The sequence below is a fragment of the Diabrotica undecimpunctata genome, chromosome 6, assembly GCF_040954645.1.
Source record: "Diabrotica undecimpunctata isolate CICGRU chromosome 6, icDiaUnde3, whole genome shotgun sequence".
In the NCBI taxonomy this organism is placed as follows: domain Eukaryota; kingdom Metazoa; phylum Arthropoda; class Insecta; order Coleoptera; family Chrysomelidae; genus Diabrotica; species Diabrotica undecimpunctata.
The window spans coordinates 136352026-136375333 of NC_092808.1; the positions used below are offsets into that span (position 1 = coordinate 136352026).

Sequence of the window (23308 nt, forward strand, 5' to 3'; positions counted from 1 at the left end):
AAATTACATAAAACCAAGACAAAAACAAAAAAGTTCACAGAAATTAAAAGAAATAGGCAGCATGATAAATTACTTCGAATGAAAATCTTTGCCTTTGAAAGCACGTGGTCTGAGATTTATTTATTAAGAGCGGTTTCAACATCCTAACTCCTGATGTATTGCTACAAGGTATGTAATAATGTTACTCGATCTTTACTTGCTTCATGTCCACTTGCAGATTTTTCATTCTTTGCGATATAAGTACGGTTAGGCATTTTTTTCCAACACAGTCCCGTTTCATCAGCGTTAAATACTTGATCGGCACAATAGTCCCCATTTTCAATAATTTTCGTTAATGCGATAATTTAAACAATTTAGGAGGCTAATATTGAAGAAGAAACAGGCTTTAAAGCCTACATACAAGAAGGAAGAAGAACAAGAAGACGATATCTGCATCACCAAAAAGTCTATAGAGTTCGAAATTGTTCGTTAACTCCGTCATATACGGTCCTCAATACTTTTCTTTCAAATATTGGCAGTAACTCTTTATCTCGAGTCGTCATTGGCCATGTTTCCGATCCATAAGTGAGCACTGGGCATATTATTGTTTTATAAAATTTGCACTTTGTTGTCTGACATATTTCTCGTTCTAGTTGTGGGTGTAGGCCAAAATAACAGCGGTTAGCCACGCATATTCTTTTTCTGATTTCTTTGGTTGGATGTGTTGTTTTTACAGTCTACCAGTGACCCTAAGTAGCAGAATTCTACCACCGTTTCTATAGTTTCGTGTTGCAAGTGATTTTGTTGCATTTTTGATATTTCCAGGTTACCACTCATGTAAGAAAACAAATAATATCTTAGGAGGAGCCAATTGCGACCAGTTATCAACTTATAAAAACCTCCCAAATTTATTTTTCCTGCATTTGAATTGATAATGGTATTTATTTATTCATTTCGATAAAATCAACAACAAAATTCAACAGAGCGTATTGTATACCAGCTTTTCTTTTAGCGACATATTTTTTGAGATGCCAAAATGGTGACCTTCGCGTGAAAACACTCCTCAATTCTTAAAAAGGAAATGTGTGTTGAATTATATATTCATATTGATTCATATACACCTTAAAAGATGTTACGATGTACAGGATAACACAAAATATAGTTTCATAAATTGAACGGGTAAATCAAATCATCGAAAAAATGCCAAGTATTATTTTTCTAAAGCACGGAACATTTATTACAGATGTGTGATAAAAGCTAATGCGTTATAAAATGTTGTAGGGAATTCCTACACAAAATAGGTTACTAAATAAAAGTAATGCGTAATATCAATTAATTAATGGAATATTTGTGATTATTTCAGTTATTCAGTTTTCCTAAACACTAAACAATGGTTTCGGTGACTTTTTGATTCCAGTTTATTTAACGTTCTTTATTAACTATATCGCAATCTCTCAAGTAATTATCCAAGGAAAGATTGAGGACAAGAGAGGAGTAGGTCACAAACAAATGTCGTGGCTACGAAATATACGGAACTGGATTAACAACACTGGCCAGCTTTTGCATGTCGCAAAAGATAGACGTCTGGCCTTGAGATAATTCGCCAGCGCACTATAGGGCACTATAATAAGAAGATTAACTATAAACTACTGTTATAAACCCCTACAGCGAGTACCTCACTATTGAAATTTTATCTAGCTTATTCCATCACAATGTTAGTTCCTGTAATGGGTTTTCAGCAAACTTCAGTTTACTTCTTCTTCGATTTCTTTTAAGTTACTACTTCCGGGAAAGGGTATCGGTTCCAAAAATGGTATTTTTTTTTGTACTTCTTGTCGCGATTCCGTCGTCCGTCTCGTTTCTCTTGAAAAGTTACCTACTGACATCAATCCTAGAAGGTAAAATCAGCTAAATCTCTTAAAGGTGTGCTTTTTATTATTTTAGGACCAAACGTTTTTGGTACATGCATATTTGGAGTGCATCTGAATCATATAATATTGAAATCGTATAAAATTGATTTTTGTAGAAATCATCATGTGTTTAATTGTTGTTCTTAGTTACGGTGAAAAGATTTTTGCCGGAAAATGAACTACAGAAAGTAGCTGATCATTTCTTTGTTTTACTGAATTTCAAAACTGCTACACTTTTAATACAAATAAAAACCTGGCAATCTGTAAGTTCGCATGTTCGATCAGCTGCTAAGATATATACAACTGCAAGATAAACCAGACGATGGCCTTGAAATATTTTTTATATTTTGCTTGATACAGTTAAAATCAACTTTAAGATGCTGTTATCGAACGAATCCTAACAAATAATAAACAGTGGTGCTCTTTATTTTGTCTGACCATCAAAGTGGCTATCTTCCTCGAGTTTTTTTTACCATTTACTTTTCCTTCAACCACCAATCTCCCCATACCCTCCCTTCGTCTGGCTAAGTGTGCAAAATAACTTATTTTGGTTAATGATTGTGGTAAGCATAGTGTTGATGTCGAGTTCTGTTAATATTGAGATATTTATGTGGTGTGTTGTCCAGAGCATGCATCATTCTACAAGAGACCCACATTTTAAATGCCATTATACGTTGTGACTCGGACTTTTTGACGGTCCAAGCTTCTGTTGCGTCGGTAGCAATAGAAAACATTAGCGCCCGTACCAGGCGTAGTATCTTTTCAGATTTTAGTAACTTTGACCGTTGCTGACATGGCCATTGTACATGATTGCATCCTGTATTCCATAACAGAGCCCAAGTAATTGAAACGACTTACCACTTTCATCTCCTGCTACATTTTTTACTTCCAGCTGGTTATTTCTAGTTAGATCAATGATCATCATATCATATCACCATATAATATTGTTGAAATGTTAGATTCGCACAATCATAAAAATTAAAATAAATTCGAAGTGTTTTCATAAAAAAAATATTGTGATTTTCCAACCTATCTGTATATATTCATTTTAATAAATCAATATCGCTGTAGAAGTTTAAAAAATAATAAAATGTTCCAAGTCAATTAATTTCCCGGTAGCACCTTTTCTGGGAAATTTTATATTTCCTATCGGTTTTGTTTCGTTATAAATGAATTTTTTATTTAGTATATGCATTTAATATGTTGATTGTTTTTACGAAAATTGATATATTTCAAAGTATCAATGCTATAATTATACAAAAAATCTCGCTATCCTTGTTCTTACCTAGATTATCGATGTGCTAAACACCTTGAAATATCGAATTGCACTATCTGGTATGTTTTATTACCTTTATTAAACATTCCGTACATGATCTTATAGAACACGGCGCCGTTGCCAGATTTGGAATAAAACAGAGACTATCTGAAAAAAAATATCGATGATCTTTTAAGAACTTTGAGAATAAATGTTGAAAATAATATTAATATAAAATAATAGTACATTATTGCCTTTTTGCCTTTACACCAGTAAACGTTCTGATTTTAATGCGATAAAAGGATTATAAATTGATCTTTCAAATATCCCTCCTATTTTTTCTAGGACTTGTACATTCTGGCACCTATATCTCTACTTTTTTTTTTAAGTTTCCTAGGTTACAAACATTTAATTTGTAATTTTAATTTAAACAGTTAATAACACTTTTAATTTCAAAAGACAATTATACATTATTTTTACATACTATTTTTCTTACTATTCAATTTCAATTTGTTTTTGTATTCTAAATAAATGAAATTTTATCACCATCAGGGCCATTATGAGCTAAAGCCTTCTTCAGAATAATCCTCCATTCACCCCTCTCTCTGACAACTCTTGCTCTAACTACAGTAGATTTTAAATCATTCTGTAAGTTGTCTTGATACTTAAGACTCGGTCGTCCTCTGGCTCGTTGTCCATTCGGCCCTCTTAGGTCAAATACTGAAATTTACAATACAAAATTACAGCGATTTTTGCTCCCGGATCAAATATAATTCAGATTTAGCATAAGAGAAAATGTTACAATGTTTTCGACAATTCTTTTTGATTTATTGTTGGGTCTTCTTCTGGTACCTCTAGTGGCGAGGACGATCTGAAAATTTTGTCACTGTACAAGAAAAGGGTGCGTCTTGACGACGAACTGGATCAATATCGAGCAGAAGAACGAGAAGACGTGGACATCTTAACTTGGTGGAAAGACAACTATTATGGATAAATTTCCTGCCATGGCTGCTATCAATTAAAGCTATGCTCGTCCTAGCAGAAAGGCTCTTCAAGAGCCGGCTTGACCTTGATTAAACAAAGAAGCCAGCTCAGCGAGGATTCAGTCAATGCGATCCTGTAAAATAAATGGATAGCATGTTTGTTTGTTCAAGTATGGCTTATGATACACTGTCGTAATTAAGTCAGCACCAAACGGAACTTTTTTTTATTTTTAGTTTTACGAAAAAAAGTTCTTTATAAAACTCTGCTTGTTCTAAAACCTAAAATACAAAATACATCAGATATTAATTTTTTTCAGTCGGATACGCAGTTTGTCAAAAAATATGAATTTTATGATGAGTAAAGGTACATCTATGTTTAACAATATTCATAATAGTTATTAAGAAAATTTGTAAAAACAATAAAAATAGCTGTCGGACGGGACAGCGAAAATATCTGCAGGACGGGACGCGGGACAAACGCAAAAACGCGGAACAAAAACCTGTCCCGCTGTCTCACTGAAACCCTAACGATGAGTACGAAGAAATTGGTATGGTTCACAACATTTTAGCCCATTTATATACAAGTCCTTTATCTATAATATTACAAAACAAATGAATTAAGAAATTGATTGAAAACAATAATTAATACATTAAGAAGGTAAAGAGGGGCACGTGAAGATCGACAGCTTTAAATTTGAGAAAATAATGCCATTTAACCACGTGATACTGACCTGGAAAAATTCAAGAAAGAATTGTAAAAGAGTTTGGAAGATACGAACATGCTTAAAAATATAAAACTAAGTAAAAATACAAAAATAAAGACATATATTGATGCGGCCAGTTATCACATGCGATGGAAAGAACAGTGATGAACAAAAAAGACGACGAAAACTTAACAAGACAAGGAAAATAATGAGAACCATCCTAGGAGCTGACAATAGAAGGAGAAAAAAGATTAAAAAGAAACACAGACATAGAAAGAGAGTTAAGAAACGAAACTATAGTGAGATATTAATTAAATGACCACTCTTGGTATGGATAGGACATATCAGAAGAAAGAAGCCTAGCAAGACCGAGGAAAAGATGGTGGGAGGACCTGTAAAACGATATGAAAACCATGCAAATAAAATCATGGAAAAAGAAAAACTCAGCGAAAGAGAACTAGTCTACATCAGATAATCCGCGAAGGCGTAAGCTGTAAGTTTTAAAATCATCTTTTTTTTCCCACTACCAAGTACCCCTATGCTATTTATTGATAAAATTGTTCACCTTGTAGAATAATTATTAAAAGCATATTGAGGAAGATTAATGACATTCGGAAGTGTTGGTAATGGTGGGTATTCCCTGTAATAATAATATTAATAACAATAATCCAACATCACTTTCTGAGTGTCGAGTATCCACACACAAAGGACGTTGATCTCGCTATAACATCTGGTGGAGGAGCCCAAGTTTTTCACAGTCTAGTCAACTGAAAGTAAACAACAAATAGTAAGTTGGCTGTTAGGATATAAGTCTCGATAGAAACTTCGTATTTTTTCGCGTAGAGCGATTATTTCGATTTCGGCACTTCTAGTACTTGTGCTAAAAATAATAATCGCAATGTGCGCCACCTCTGATCTAAATAAAGCTTCGGTGGGCGACAAATGAAAATTTCCACTTGGCCATTTTCATTTTTCGACAAGTCGAGCCTCGGACAAGTCGTGCTCGACTTTTAACTTTTTTTTATTTTTTACGAACGAACGAATCGCTATCGATCGGTAGTATCGATTTCTTTACGAATTTTTACGCATACGTATACGCAACAAGTTTTTTCGTGCGAATTTTTGTTTTTTTTTTGTCATTTTTGCGTGTTTTATTTTCATACTTACGATAATTTCCTCCGAAATGGCGTTTTTGGATCAGAAGGAAATCACTCATTTCCTTGCTCAGGAGTTATTATATCAGCAGGTAATTGACAAGTGACTATTTTATAAAATATTAAATATATTTGTAAAATTAACAATTTTCTAAATAAGTATATTTTGAAAACAATATATTTCTCTGAAATATACTAATATGTAATAGTAAACCTATGTTGCTACTAATTATTGTTGTTAGGAATGTTTATTTGCCAGTGGACAAATCTTTTTTATGTTTATTTTTTATTTCGTATTTGTTGTATGAATTCCGTTTTTACATTATAACTAAAGTATTATAAACATTGATTCATATCTTCTATATTTCAGGTCTGATAACTTCGTCTAATAATTTTATTATTTAATTTTTGAACACTCTCATATGTCTATTAATGTCCGTATGACTTTAAGTCCCAAACGTCTTTCGAAATATGTAGCGTTATTCTTAGGAAGTATACCTCAATCTTTTGTCAGTTATTTGTCGATTTATCTGAATTTTTTATTGTCAAAAAATAAATACATTTAGATAATCTTTCTCGTCATATTCTTTAAAATTTTTCGACTTTCTGCAATTATAAAATTTAAATTGAAAGATAAGCCATCCATGTATTTACATTTAATTCGAACAAAAATTGTGTATGATACTCTTACCATCGAATTGTTATATTCGTTTGAAAGGCCTTCCGAGGTATGGAATATCGTTCAAATCTCCGTCGAGGCTTCTAGGTGACGCGCACCCGAAATGTCCAATTTTCCATGACTGAAGTAAATCGATGGCATCGGCTGTTTGCTTTGAGGGCTGCGGTGGTTTGTGCTTTATTTATAAAGACTTGCAATCTGAGACTAAATCATTCGTGCAGAATGTCCAATATAGCATGAGCTGTGTGGCACGCAGCGCTGTTCTGTTGAAACCCCAATGTGGTTTTCAGATTAGATCCAAGAACGTTCAGTGTATTCCAAAGATCGGTCCTCCTTCTTTAAGTGCCGTCTTCTACCTAAGGTTGGCGACCATCAAACGATAGGTTTCTCTGTTTTGTGCCGCATGTATTATGTTCGCAGCTTCTGGTATTTAAAACCATTCTCTCAAGTTTCTCAGCCAGGATTTCTTCTTTCTGTCCAAACCTCTTCTACCTTCAATCTTGCCTTCCACGATAAGCTGTAGCAGACTGTACTTATCATTACGGAACACATGGCCCAGGTATAACGCTTTCCTCCTTTTCAACTCCTTAAAGTAGCGTAGAGAGTACTTAGCATTTCGTGGCGCGCCATCGGAGGTTAACGCTTAGGTGACGGTTGCTTAAGAGCTTTCTCATTTTGATGAATTTGGATCGGTCATCCGCGGTCCATATTTCTTTGGGAATGATGTTGGCCAGGCCATCACCATCAACTGCGAGAGCTGACATGAAATGTCATGTCGTTGGTGTCCATATATCATCCAATTCCTTTCGTAATTGATGGTGATGGCCTGGCCAACGTCATTCTCAAAGAATATGGACCGACGACGGCGGAACCTTTGGAATGCACTGGACGCTCTTGGATCTGATCTGCATTGGTATCGTCCCACATTCGACAGTTCTATTGTTCACGTACCCATTCATCCAAAAGTAGGCCTCAGTTGAATTTTATACCAGTGTAGGCCAAGTTACGATGCAAGACTCGGTAAATTTTGGTCTGTGATAAACCGATTTCTTTTGAGCGATGTGAAATCGACTATATCGGATTTTCCTGCACATTATCACATATAGCGGCGATGTTTTCGACAGATCTTGTGTTTCGTCGAAGTAAGGGTGTTGGTTGATTATTTATTGAACCATTGGACTTAAATGTATCAATCAGACTGATGCGATTATAAGGCCCATAAAATGGACGAACGCGCGGAACGCTACCTGATAAAAAAACCCATAAAACAATTTTTTGTTATATTCATCCATGATGAGTTGACAAAATAGTCAATAATAAATGACAGTAAATGTATATATACAACTGTCAACTGTCAACATTTGGAAGTCCCTATTGGAAGACTTTGTGCTGATACTATTTCATTTCCTCTTTATGACCAATTCCTTTGGATGATGACTTTATTTTCGTTTATTTTTTACTATCTTTAATGGGAATTCATCCCAATTTCAATTTGAAAATATTTTTATTTTGACGTTTCGATTTCTACTTGGGATAAATAGTTGTTTGGGAGTTGTTTCTGATTTGCCATATTGTTGGAGATTCGAGAACCGATGCCTTTTGTCGGCTTTTCTTCAATATGAATGACTGGCGTTTACTTTTTGGTTGTACGTAAATTATTCATTACCATATGTTTTTAGTTTCCTAATGTGAAGTGGTGTGTAGTTTTTGGAGACTAATTCACCTCTGCTGCTTTGTATCCTTCGGTTAATAGGCCAGTAAATGAACGTGAATTACGGCGGTATTGTGTAATTTTCTGTGTCACCACCGAATTGTATGAAAATTTGGATTTAGGTACTACTTACACTTCACTTCACTTTTGGACTTGTGCCGTTGCTTTTTATTTTTTAGCGGTGAAAAATTAGAAAAAAATCGTATAATTGTAAATTAAAGCGGGTAATTTATTCAAATCATCTTTTAATGACGCGAATGAATATCAATTAACATTAAACAACATAATTTAAGATTTTATCACAGTTTAACCCTAAACCTCAGCCCGTAGATTATAAGTTGTCATTATCATTGAATATCTTGTCCCCACTGATGGAAATTTGAATTTACGTTATACTCACACTCCACTTCAAAGTTGGACTTGTGCCGTTGGTTGATTTTTATTTTTTAGGGGTGAAAACGACACCTATTAGAAAAAAATCATAACAACCCTTATTAGTTGGGATGGGTTAGGTGAAAGTATGTGGCCTTAATAGCACATTAAGGTCGATTCTCACTATACGTTCCGTTTACTTTCCATACCCGTTCCGTATACCTCCCATTATTTTAACCACAATTCTCAGTAGACGTCGCGTTTACTTATAATAAGTCTGGTTTTTCTCAATGAACTTTAAATTAGAATGGAAACAACTTCCACGTTCAGTTGTGTAGACAAAAATTACTTTTTCTAAGTCATCCAGTATCACAGTTGCTAAGATTTTGCATTATACACATAAACAAATAAATAATTTAAAATTTACTTACCTGTGGCATCGAGTTCCTTGACAATAGCTGACCAAATATTGTCTTTAAATGAATCGTCGCTATATTTTTTATTTGCAAAATCATATAAGGCATTATTTTGCCTGACAAGTTCTATCAATTTTTCGTCATTCATATTTATCTTAACAACTTAGACTGAATCGCGATGTAATAATATTCGCACTATCCATTCCATACCCGACACGTCGCAGCTTGTCGCAGAAAAAATACGTGGCCGGTAATCTTGAACGCGAGGCTTCGGGAATGGTAGGTAAACGGAACGGAAAGTGGGCATATACTATATGATTTGTGTTTAATAATATTTTATGTAAATGGAAAGCCACGGATATGGAAAGTAAACGGAACGTATAGTGAGAATCGACCTTTATGTGGATCTTACAACGCTCCAGTATACCCGTTCTTATATCTCCTAAAATATATGATTGGTTTTTTACTCATAACTCGGTTAGCTTTTAAGCTATGAAGCACTTACCATTTTATAGGTTTTGAAAGGGCAATACGATCTTAAATTAATTTTTTGAAACCCTTGTTTTTGAAAGGGTTGTAGTTTAATGGGCTTGATCTAGTCATTAATCATGAATGTATGCAAACTTTGAACAGCCATATCTTACAAATAAGTTACCAAATAGAACTAACTAACATAACTTGACAAATAAAAACCTACTTTCTGCTTCTACTTGGTCTGCAGACTTCATAAGTACACCATTTTTTTTTTGTTTTTTTATAAGCTACATTTTTGCTAAGAATATTTCTTTCCCTAATATATTTACTTTTTTAGTTATTTGTGAAAAACCGTCTGAAAACGAGGTTTTTATTTTGAAAAGTGAACATTTTCATTCGTAAATAACTCAAAAAGTATTGACTTCTATAAAAACTCTAGAACAAAATTTGCTTTAGCCAATTTATCCATTTGCGGACTTGGAGTTAATTTTTAATAAAAACCAAAACAGTTTGCACTGATAAAATAATGTTACATTTCTGTTATTTTCATAGCTGATATAACTTGTTTTTGATTTTCGAAAAATCGACGTTTCAGTATTTCTCTGAAGCGATTAATTGGTATTAAGAAGTTTGTTTTTGTCGTACTGTGCACATCTATTTTCGTCAATAGTAAAAAACATTGGCGAACTCGCAACTTTTATTTCCTATAAGTTAATGGTCTATTTATAGGCGTGAATAATGTTCCTACTAGCGTGTATCTAATTTTAATACACGTTTACTTACATCTCTAGTCGTCGGGGATACTACGTTGTTTTTATTTTTATTTGTCTTTTGCATTTAGCATAACCACTGCGTTAAAATAATTAAGTTGTATATATTTGCTGACTTCAGTGATAATGCAGACAATATACAAGATGATGAACATACTAAAAATCAAGAAAAAGGAAATTTTAAATGAAAGGAAATTATTTAGTAATCAAAAACAAAAATAAACACGGTGTAAAAAATGCTCGTCACAATGCGACGGGGGATCCAATCAATTGCCATCTACAGTCACTCCACTCAATTTTTTCTGACTTCCTCATGTTTAAGACTGGGACGCAAACAAAATTATATTTTATTCTCTTGTACAACTTTCATAACAAATAAGTCACTTCTGGAGAATCGCTGAACTTTTGCGTAAAGTCGTCTTATGAAATCGATCTACGTACAAAAACCAGCGTAATTCTAGTTTGGAAATTCATTTGTTGGGAAAGCTCGAGTTTTGTATTATATTTTTTACCGATCACCAAATTTGCAGCCAATATTTTAGGATCAAAAAACTTAAATTAAATTTTTACAATAATAAACTTCTTACATGAAAGGGCCGGTCTTTTCACCTCCAGATAAATATTGTCCTGTTTGACAGATAGTTATCTGGAGGATAGACATTTATTCATAGAATAAAATGTACGGGTCTATTCACGTCAAATGTTGCGGTTACTTATCTGTAAGATAAACGTAACATTTATTTCGGAACACACCAATATTTAAATTAATTGTCAAAGAAATCACACTAATGTTTTAATATCTGTTTTGATTATACAATTTGTAATGTCAGAAATAAATTAAATTATGCAATTTCTCCAGGTTTCTCCATAACTCAATAGCGTCGTCATTTAGCAATTCATCTTCAAAATTGTCTTTATTTTGATCTCTCGCTAGGTTATAGAATGTTGCTGTAGATTAGAACGGTTGAATCTTTTCAACTTTACAGCCATTTCAATTAGATAAAATAGTACCTAAAGTAACTAAACCTTCTCTTGCATACATACACAGTTCTGTTACAGATGTGATTTTAATGTGGAATTCATTATAGATAGAAATTTTCTTCATGAATAGTTTAGTGGACTCCTCAAAAATGGCTTCACTGTATAATCAGAATCTCCAAATATCAACCCATTTCTATTATCTCCATTTACCGTTTTTTCAAGACTTTCAAGACAACTAACCTTTTTAATCAAAGAGAGGAAAATGCAATACTTGGGTCATGTGTTGAAAGGCGAAAGATATGAATTACTTCAAGTTATACTGGAAGGCAAAGTACAGGGCAAGAGATCAGTAGGAAGACGCCAGAACTCGTGGCTGAAAGACCTGAGGAGATGGTTCGACCGCTCATCCGCAGAAATCTTTCGCGCAGCAGTTTCCAAAACTACAATTGCCTTTTGGATCGCCAACCTTCGAAAGGAGACGGCGCCGTGAGAAGAACTTTTTTTCTCGCCGCCCTACAAAGAGTAGGATTCGATGAGAAGGACATTCGGATCATCATGAATTTATACTGGAACCAGCGTGCTCAAGTCAAGGTCGAAGACCTGCTGACCGACCGAATGAAGATCATGCGAGGAATAAGGCAAGGCTGTGTGCTCTCGTTGACTCTTTTCAATATATAACCCTGCAAGTGAACGGTGAATAAATCAATAATATCCGCTACGCCGATGACACTGTGTTACTAGCAATCAGCCTAAATTATCTACAAGCCTTACTAGACCGAGTGAGAACTGTGAGCGTAACGTACGGACTGGACCGTAATATTAAGAAAACTAAATTCATAGTTGTCAGCCGTGCAAATTTAGATCCCGGGACACTAATGGCAGGTAGCGAAGAGATCCAGAGAGTCGACAGATTCACTTACTTCGGAACTACCCTCATCTCACAATGGGACTACGTTCAAGAGATTACATCCAGAATTGAAATGGCGCGGTCTACATTTATCAAGTTGAGATCCTTGCTGTGCTGCAGGTGCTACATTGTTCCAGTGTTACTATATGGAGTTGAAGCGTGGACACTGACGCAAGCCACAGAAAAGCGGATTGAAGCTCGTGGTTAAAAAACCTCCGACAATGGTTTGGGATGATCTCCGCGGAGCTGTTTCGCAGAGCAGTCAACAAAACCATGATAGCCTTGATGATCGCCAACATCCGGACCGAGAAAGGCACTGAAGAAGAAGAACTTTTTTTTAATTATCAAGATTATGAAAACATTGAATGTCTAAACTAAGTAAAGAAAATGAGGTAGAATACCTACCAATTTCTCTTCCAGATAACTTCTTATTCGGTACTTTATTTGGCAAATAAATATTTTATATTTTATCTGTCTGTTAACTTTATTCATCTCAGTTGGTAGTTCAGATTTCTTATATTATGAAACATGTAGGGATATAAAGAGAACTTGTACCTACAACATAGCCTATTTAGAATAAACGATACGAAATCGTACCAACTGTGAAAGACTCAAGAGGTTTCTTTGACTTATTTATCTCACTCTTACTACGTTTAGATACTCTAAAAAACTTAAACAAGACTCCGATTTCCACGAGATTTCGACTCTAAACTTCTTTCTACTTTCTGAAGTAAATATATATTGAACCGTGTAATGTATGTGATAAAACAATAAAAATTAAATAATCCATCTGCAAAATCAAGTAATTCTTTAGTGATCTTAAGATATGGACCAATGAAAGCATAAATCTTGTATACGATCATCTAATGCCCTCTTTAATAGACGTGCTTTCGACTGGTCGGAGTGTAATACCATGTTACACAGACATTATGAACTGTTTCTGGCACCATAGAATATTGTTTGGGCAACATATTTTTTGTTTAATATCAGATCCTCAAAACTTTCATGAGTGTTAGTAATTATTTTCATAGAGAGCTTATATAAATGAGTTTTAGTATATATAATATGTTAATTTAAAATAAAAGTTAAAACTTTTTATACTTTTACATACATTTTACTAAGTATATATTATTATTTTTTATTTACAGTTTATAACTCTTGAAGGCCTCAATTCCGGAGTCCCAACTCGAACCACACCTACTTTGACTCCAACCACGTTACGAAACATTGAGCAAACTTTTATTGAGCTCCAATCGAAGCCGGAGAGCCACGAAAATGAAGCGGGATTTGTACCACCAATAGTGCATTCTTTAGGTAAGTTGAAAGAAACATTTTTATATAAAAGGGTAATACGAGAGTACAAACGTTTGTTGGGTCGTTTTTGGGATTAAGCTGTCCTTCCAATTGAATGCAATTTTTGACAGTTGATCATTGAGAATTTCAGAATTGGATGCCAAAGGATCTGTTTTTAGTTATCAATTCTTTTGTCAGGGTCGTGAAATCGCAAATACATAAGAAAAAACGCAATCTGTTTGTATATCGAAATCTGTCCACCTAATAAAAGCTTTGAGTTCTATCTTACCCATTTATCCATATTACGAAGATAGCTAGACTGTAAGTAGACAAAATCTTTGTCCGTGTTTTGAAAGACGTATCTCTAATTTAGTCCATTCTAAAATAACTCTAGGACGTTTGGACAAATCTATGTTTTAAAGTACGGATTGATTTAGGATGTACAAGTTTTTTCGACAATCTAAAGCGATTTTTACCATAGAAAAACTTTTCACGTTCTTCAGGTAAGGTTCTTGTTCAGGTAGAGGTTCTTCTTCATCGCCTGCTTGGATTTTACTGTCTGTTTCGTGCTCACTTAGTATAAAGTCACTGTCAGATTCAACATCGCTAAAATTACCGTCATCTTCTGCCTAATTTTAGCAGTCTAGATAAAAACTAAACAACCGATCACTGACACTGAATATTTCGTTATGAGACATTCACTGAGACGTTCACTACACTTGAGTTCGAACCGGTAGGGTGCGCGATTCGGAAAATATTACGAATTCGAAAACCGAATACGTCTGAGACCTCACGGCTTTAATTACGTACTGTCATTACGAATCATTTAAGATTTTTTGTTTGTACGCAGAGATTTGACTAAAAATCATTCGAACAAGCTGAATTTTACAGAGAATATCAATTTTGAGACCCTAAAAAGATGCAAAAAAGTTTACCTCTTTAACCCCCCGTGCTTCCCCTTAAAACCTCACTTATAGGAGGGTAAAAACGTAAAAAAAAATGTTATTTAACATTGATTTCGCGCGCGGAACTGACATTTAAAATCGCCGGTCACTTCAAGCGTTGTTTCTTAGAGAACGGTTCATTCTACGCAAAAAGTGCTAATAAACGTTTTTGTTCAAAATTATCTTTATCTTTAACATAATTTATGTTTTATTACTTTACTTCGGTTGGATTACCAGAAACTGAATTCACTACGAATTTTGACCATGATAACGGCATGTGGAATGCAATTTTAGATTCCCTTGCCGAGTAATTTATCAAGCTGTTTGCTTCGCAAGTTTTAGGAAGCACAGTGGTAAAAATTTGAATTCGGTTTCGCCAGGTAGAAATCGTTTGATTTCTCTTTTTGTTTTTAGATGGCGTAGTTACGTCCGTATATAGTTATTTTGATAACTATTGTCTAGGACGGGAAAGATTTTTGTTTTGGTTCAGAGTAGTGGCTATACCGCTCTGAGGAGACCTAAAGAGGTCGAAATACGTATAAGCGGCTGTCGCTGCCCTGTATCAAAGCAAAAATCTAATACCGTCATTATGTTTTATTACTTTACTTCGGTTGGAGTACCAGAAACTGAATTCACTACGAATTTTGACCATGATGAACGGCATGTGGAATGCAATTTTAGATTGCCTTGCCGAGTAATTTATCAAGCTGTTTGCTTCGCAAGTTTTAGTAAGCACAGTGGTAAAAATTTGAATTCGGTTTCGCCAGGTAGAAATCGTTTGATTTCTCTTTTTGTTTTTTGTTTTTTGCATCTTTTTTAGCGTCCCAAAATTGACATTTTCGGCAAAATTAAGCTTGTTCGTATGATTTTTAGAGGTTCAGTGGCATTTTCGTCTCTGACGACTGGAGTAAGTGTATAAATAGTTATCAATAATTACGTCAAAATCTTTTCTTCTAATTTTATCCTAAAAATAAATAATTTTCTGACAACAAGTATTGATAACAGCAGCCTAAATATAAAATAACAGATAAAACGGTTATTAAAACTAACACAAAACTTTCCTTGACATTTTTTTTATTAACAATAGCTTATTGTATAAATACATTTAAAAAACTATCTCCGTATTAGGCTAATGTTCATTGAAGTTTAACGATACGCTCAACCTTGATAAGGAATGACAATTTCTTTGTTTTTGTTATCCTCACTAGTATTTTCCCATAGTTATTTAGATTTAATTCAGGTTTACTAATGTGCGTCAAGCATCTACGGAACGAATGGATAATATCAGCTTTTATTTTTACATTTTTATAGACACCATATAAGAAAAACAGTTGCGAAATAGGTATACGTTGAAGATTGCAGGAAAAATGTAATTCCATGAAAATGTACAAGAAAAAAAATGTCTTTAGACTTGGGGTTTTTGCAAAGTTTAATTCGTGGTAACAATATTATAAATGGAGTCACTTATGAAAGTGACTTGGTGTTTTACATTCAGTGAAATTGGTTAATAAAAAAATAAAAGTGAAGTGGAACGAAAATATTATCAAAATAAATTATAAGTCCACTAAATGTTAAAATTTACCCAACATTTTTAATAACAGTCATATCGTGGTCTCTAAGATAGAATAAGTAGGTAGTTCATGAGGATTTAGTGTCCAATCTGTGAAATGTTTTATTCTACACAAATTTTGATGTTTTTCCGGGTTCTTATTGCACTTTTTACCATGATTGCACTTAATATTTCTCTATTCTGGATTACTTGTTTAGTTTTTCGACCATCTGGTTGGTGATTGCTGTATACTTCTCTTTACTCCGGTTTTTCTTATATCAATAGCCTATCTGCATGAAGAACACTGGTTCAACAAAGACACACAAGAGACTGACAATATTAATTATCGATCTTAAGCAAAATAATGTTTCGTTTATTTGGACGAAAGAACATTGCGGAGTCGAAGGTAATGAAATTGCGGATATGGCCGCAAAAATACTCACAGTTGCCACCATATTGATAAAGTATTTAATCCAAAAGATTTGAATAATGCTATCAAACCTAAGATTATTTGGAAATGGGAAGCTGATTACAAAAAAATTACAAATAAATTTACAAATCATTATTCAAGCATTCACCCTACACTTCCAAAAAACGTTCCTCAGTTTACCTTTAATTAGAGCACAAATGTCTCGTTTAAATTTAAATGCGCTTTCCATCACACTTATATAAAATTGGAAAAATTAACTCTCCTATATGTATTTGTGACAACTTATCCATTGGTGATCTAAATCATATATTCCTCGAATGCTCTCTGAACTGTCAGGTTTCTGTAATTATCTATCAAGAACTAATTCATAATGAGTTTCCAATGCCGGTAAATATTACAGCTCTCTCATCTTCCTCAGATATATCGGTACTTCATTCCATCTTAAATTTGATCAAAAGTGCAAAAATATGGTTATAGTTTACAGAAATAGACAACATGAAAACATTTCGAAAAATTAATAATTTTCATACACAACAAAATATTTATTAAGTATAAAAATTTTGTTTTTTTACTCATTGCTGTAAATCGTTTGATAAAAATTTTGTTATCGGTGCCCATTGTTTTTTAAAATAATGTAGACATCCGCTAAAATTCATTTGTATTAATTTTATTATTATAAAAATATCTCTAAAATTTGCCGATGAATGTGGGCAAATCCCCATTATTTTTAACTTCCTAGACGCCTCGACTTCTCAGACGACTTTTAAATTATTTTTCGAAGTTGTTTTCAATAAATATACTATTTTCCAATATATTAGAATCCCCTCAGGCTATTTTTTTTTAAATTAATTAATAGTTTGTAAGATGTAGAATTGTTAATTTCAATAAAAAAAAAAAAAAAATTCGGAATTTACTGCATGTATTTTAAAAAAAAGTATGTTCTGAAATGTTTACTGAAGTTGCTTTTTATATAGATGAGTGTAATCTATTGCTATAGGTGTGCCACTAAGGCTAACAGACTTATAATGAAACTAATAAGCGTAGCAAACTTTTTGTCAATTTCAAAATTTGTAAGTTTTCCCTCTATAACTTTTTCAGCGTTATGATGTAAAAATTTTGCAAACAGCATTTTATTCGTTGTTGAAAAACAGAAAAATCTATGGTTTGTAGAAGTCTGTGCCATCAAAAATAATCCCTAGGCATAACATTGTGTTCGTTGCAACCGTATTCGTGATTACTTTTGTTATTTTTTTGAACTCATTCTGGATATACTTACCTTCGAAACTTGGCGTGATTTGTGTTATACAACAATATCCGTATCCGTAAGCTAAATCGTATACTTAAACGATGAAAAAATATAATATTAATTGTATTTGTTAAAATTTTGACACCCTTAAGTTTATGTGTTTTAAAAATCCTAGTTTTTTTTTAAAATGAAATATAATGGGGATTTGCACATACAGAGGCTGCTAAATTATGGAACAAATTCATTAGTTGGCAGTTTATTATTTTAGACAAAATCCTCAAAAAGGTCGATTTTAAAATTTTAAATGCCGATTTTTTTAATAATTTGCGAAAAGGGTGTCACTAGTTTCGACACGGTGACGTAATCGTTGATTTTTTAAATTGAAATGTAGGTCTTGTAATACCCCATGTGAAAGGTATTCAGTAATATCATACTTAACTGACTAATGATTATACAGGGAAATATACAAAGAAAATAAAAAGTAATTTATTTTAATCAGAGAATAATATTTGACAATAAACGAACTGTAATAATTAATGATTACAGAATACTTTTCAGCAAAATTAAATTAACAAAATGCCATGCATCGGTGTCTTGAAAATAAGCAAATCGACGACCACATTCTTCTTGCACATTACAAATAACTTCCTTAATAATTCTATTAACTTCTTCTCTAATTCGGTCTTTGATTTTAATTAACACCATAGAAAAAACATCCAGAGGTCTGGAAATCTGGAGATCCTGGTGGCTACTCTATTGGTTCTCGTCTACCAATCCCACCTCATAGGAAAACACTGGAAAGCTTTTACATTGGGAATATTTTTAACATGACTAGTTGCTCTAAATTTTTTTCTCATTTTTACTGACTGTTGGTGGGTCATACTTTGAATTAAACAAATCAAACTGTTGCTAAATTCTCGTTTTATCTCGATATCCTATAAAAATAAAATTTCCATGCGTTTGATTGTACTTTCTTCTTCTTCTTCTTCTTCTTCTTTACGTGCCATCTCCGCGACGGAGGTTGACAATCATCATGACTATTCTGATCTTAGATGCTGCCGCTCTGAATAGTTGATGTGCATCCGCACCATTCCCTCAAGTTACGCAACCAAGGGATTCTTATCCTTCCTACACTTCTCTTGCCCTGGATTTTCCCTTGTATAATTAATTGGAGTATGTTGTATCTTTCATTACGCATAACATGCCCCAGCCCATGCCCATGCTTTCGTGTCTTGATGGTTTCCAATATTTCAATTTTTTTGTTGACTCTTCTCATGGTTTGTTACATGCTCGGTCCATGATATCTTTAGGATTCTTCTATACACTCACAGTTCAAATGTTTCCAACTTTTTAGTAGTCGACGCGTTAAGTGTCCATCTTTCTATCCCGTAAAGCAGAGTCGAGAAAATATAACACCGTGCCAGCCTAACTCTAACCCTTTCTCTTGCACAAAGTACCTTCTCATTTTATTGAAGTTTGTTCGTGCTTTCTCCATTCGAACTTAGGTTTCTTTGGAGTAATCGTTTGTGTGATTAATTATTGTGCCAAGATAATTGTAGTTTTCAACTTGTTTTAGGATTGCACTTAAAGTAGCCATAATTCTAAAACTTTTTTATTCGAGGTTTGGTGTATCTCCAAAACGTCAACTGATATTTTTATCGATTAATAGCAACTTGAACGATTAATTGCTGTTGTGTTTTTGTATTTCTTTAGCTTTTTCCTTTTTTTACTAAAAGATAAAGTTTATTAAATAACGGGTGTTATTCTTAATAATTTTTAGCAGCAGTAGTAAATTCTCAAACTGAAAAACCAAATAAATTTTTGTTTAGAATAATAATTGGCCAACTATTAAAAAATCGGCATTTAAAATTTAAAATCGACCTAGTTCAGGATTTTTGTAAAAACTAAATTGTTTGCAAAATAATGAATTTGTTCCATAATTTAGCCGGGCTCTGTATATTTTATATTATAATATAAATTTACTAGACTCTCGTTATAATGGAAATATTAACCATGTCGCAACTTTCATAATATAAATATTATAAATATAACAAAAAAAAAATTCCGACGGGCGGGCACTTATCATTAAAAATAATAGTCCGGGAGATAGCATTACAAATACAAAAGTCATAGTAACCCGGCTGATATTAACACCCTGTATAATTATTAAACAATAACTATACAGGGTCATCAACAGCCTAAGTTTTACAATTATTGCTTCACCCTGTATAATTATTATTTATACCATTGGATAGCTTTTTTTATAGTCTTTTCAATGATGTATCACAAGTAGGGATTTGCGATTTAAACTTTTTTGTTGTCACGGGTGGGGCCTAAGGGGTTGATGGAAGTGAGGTCTCTTTCATGTCATTTTAGACTATCCTAGAAACGGTTTCAAGCATTTTTCGATATCGGCTTTTGTTCGTGAGATATAGCCCATTGTAAGTTTTAAAATTGACACACTGTATGCAATAATAAATGCATTCATTTAAAAATCCGGATATCCCAGTTTTGATTTCAACTAACAATTTATTTGAGACAATATACACGACGTCAGTTAAAACGATAGCAATAAATAACAATTATAATTATCTGTATTGTACTTGTTTATTAACTGTTTGCAAACTTAAAAGGTGATTATAATTTTATAATACTTACAACTTGACAATTTTTCATTTCTATTTTGGTAATACGTTATCTTTGTATTTTAACAACCATTATGCAATTTATGATATCTGTGTATTAAACTTGTATGATAAATTCTTCAGCTATCTTAATCGCCTACACAACGCGTTATCTGGTAGTTCACGATTAGTTGGTGTCTGATACGATACTTAAAAAGAAAATTCACGTTTGGATGTTCCCTCAACCTTTTTTAAATATTGGTGAAACCTATAGTCAATCCTACAACGAGAAAATAAAACAAAAATAGTTTTACAAAAACTCTAGATAATATGTGATCTCTGTGGAATATTCCGTTTTCCCCTTTGCCTTATAGACAGTATAGAAACAGACACATATTTAATAGTAGGGTAAATTTTTACAACTAATGCTTTCTAATGACACATTCTGATTTATTATTAACAGGTTAACTAAAAGGTTAGCAATAGGAAGTTTGTTGCTTTTTTATATAAAAAAAATCGAACAGTAAGTCCTACAAATAGTAAAATAAAAAGCCGTAGTGGAAGTTACATCCAGTGCAAATGTCGCCCGTAGCTGCTACCAAATAAGAGCTTATCTGCAAAGGGGTTCTTAAAAACTACAAATTCCATTTTCGGCAGGACAATCGCCCTCAGCTTATACTCTAAGAACTCATGAACATAGAGAACATCAAACATATTGTTGCCAAGGGCGCGATAAAAAGGCGGAAACATTTTTTGGTTCGACGTCTTTCTACTCCCAACAGAAAAAAAACTGCAGCTGGCCACAGAGTATTGGAGGCGGACAGAGCTCGAGCAGAATCGGCTCTCAGATTAAATGAGACTCTGAGGAGAGCCCGTAAAGGACTGACTTAACACACATACGAAGTTTGCAACTCCTCATTTTCTGAACGAATAAAAATATAGTTCTAGTTTACTTTTGTAAGTGGCGTACAAAGTACGTCAAGCTACCCTGGATGACCCAACAAGTATAGCGACCATTTAAGGGTTAACAAAAAACTTAATACAAATATGTAACATAGATTTACCTTGTATTTAAAGGATCAAACCACTTTATCTATGTTATCGAAAATAACAGTCTGATCTACTACAATTAATGGATAATAATTTGTTCTTGACAGTGAAATTGATCCTTCATTCGTTTATCATCCTCATTTAATTATATTTCATGCCCGAGCAATGTAATTGATGATCTATTTTACATATTATCAGTACTGTCTCATGGTATCTTAGTTACAATATAATCTTAATTGAAAAATATTTTTGTATCTATTTCTATGCACGCTGCCCTTGTTATTTGTGGTCTAACCTAACGATTATGGTACTTTTTGTACAACCTTGAATTTTCTTCCGTAAATAATTCAATCGAAACTTTTCTGTTATATATTTTTGTCTGATTTCCAGTGCCTATGTTCTAGTTTTCGTTTTTTTTTTAATTTGGACAAGAATATTTTTTTTCATATTACATTGCAAAATAAGTACGCGCGATTTTTGTTAACTGCATTGTTGACTTCTAACACATTTAAGTAACTTTTAATCAATTTGCAAAAATACGAACACCACTGCGCTCGTATACAGCTGTAGAAATCAAGAAACATTTCTAACACACGAAAGCCTGGCCGATATTAATGTATTAGTAAGTTATTGGCTAATAAATAAGTTCTTACAATTGTGGATAAGAACCATAGGAAAATCCTCCTCAATATAGTGGCGGAATGTCGACCAAATACTCGACGCAGGGTAGAAACTACGTTGTAGAGTTAAGGGCCTACTATATTAGTTGACTACTACTAACCTAATGGGATGCTGGATTCTTGACTTGATGGTCACTCTCATGAAGTGACTTTTCATTTCCAGCTTTTCTTAGAACAAGAATGGACCAATATCAAAGAAACAAAGGAAATAGGAACAATATGGTACCATTTCTCCGGAAATTATGACAGAACTCGTAACATGAGCGGTGTAACGGGGATTTACCCGTAGACTCAGAAAGTAGACAGAGAAGTATTCGGAGAGAAAGAGCTGGAACATGATGGCACGTCGGCTACGTACAAGTTATATTAAAGTCATTCAAAGTTTTGATAAAGTGTGCCTGTTAAAGTAATATTTCGGTCCAAAAGATATTGAACAGCAGACGCTAGTCTGCGTAGGTGTTGGGTATACACAAAATATGTTTCAAATCGCTGTACAAAGAGGTTTTACGATGCCAAAGTACTCTTAGAAATCTACGATGTACAACCTGTGAACAATTAACCGATGATTTATAAAAAAAATTTATCAAATATTGTAATATATTAATATACGATAAATACCGCATCCTTTCCAGTTATTTTTGGAACTATTCTCTTCTGTTATACAAAACCACAGCTTTTTTGTGTTTTCCTCTATTCCAGGAAATAAATTCTAATATGAAATAATAGATAATTAAAAATGTTTTGTTTCAGGTCACAACCAATATATCTCCGCTTCAGACGCAGATAGTTTTTCATCTAAATCTCAACCGGCTTGGCACAGTAGCACTCTTTCCCAATCAAGCTCGGATTGTGATACCCGTTTGACTCCCCCTTTATCCCAGAAAAGCTCTGGCGGACAGTCCCGCAGAAACATGGGAGGTAGAAAACCGACCAAAGATCTCAATTGCAGCCCGGAAGAAGAGGAGAGAAGAAGAATCAGAAGAGAAAGAAACAAAGCCGCTGCAGCCAGATGCAGAAAGAGAAGAGTTGACCATACTAATTCGCTCGTAATGGTAAGTTTGCCTAATTTTTTATTTATATCTATATAAACGCTCAAAAGATCTTTATTGTCACGAATAAAACTTATATTCTTATAGCAAATTTTAATTCTTATACAGAAACCTTCCAATTATTTTCCATGATCTTATTTATTCATTT

General features: G+C 33.5%; 1 protein-coding gene across 4 annotated transcripts in view; it reads left to right on the plus strand.

Moving 5' to 3' along the window:
* Positions 1 to 23308, plus strand: part of kay (transcription factor kayak) — a 126230-nt gene that overhangs the window by 96307 nt on the left and 6615 nt on the right. For 3 of the 4 annotated variants that reach the window (XM_072535512.1, XM_072535510.1, XM_072535511.1), the window contains exons 2-3: positions 13444 to 13609; positions 22862 to 23163. In XM_072535512.1, coding sequence (XP_072391613.1) covers positions 13444 to 13609; positions 22862 to 23163 — 468 coding nt within the window. Of the gene's footprint in view, positions 1 to 5792; positions 6078 to 13443; positions 13610 to 22861; positions 23164 to 23308 lie in introns of those variants that run through there. The other variant, XM_072535513.1, reaches the window with a different exon arrangement.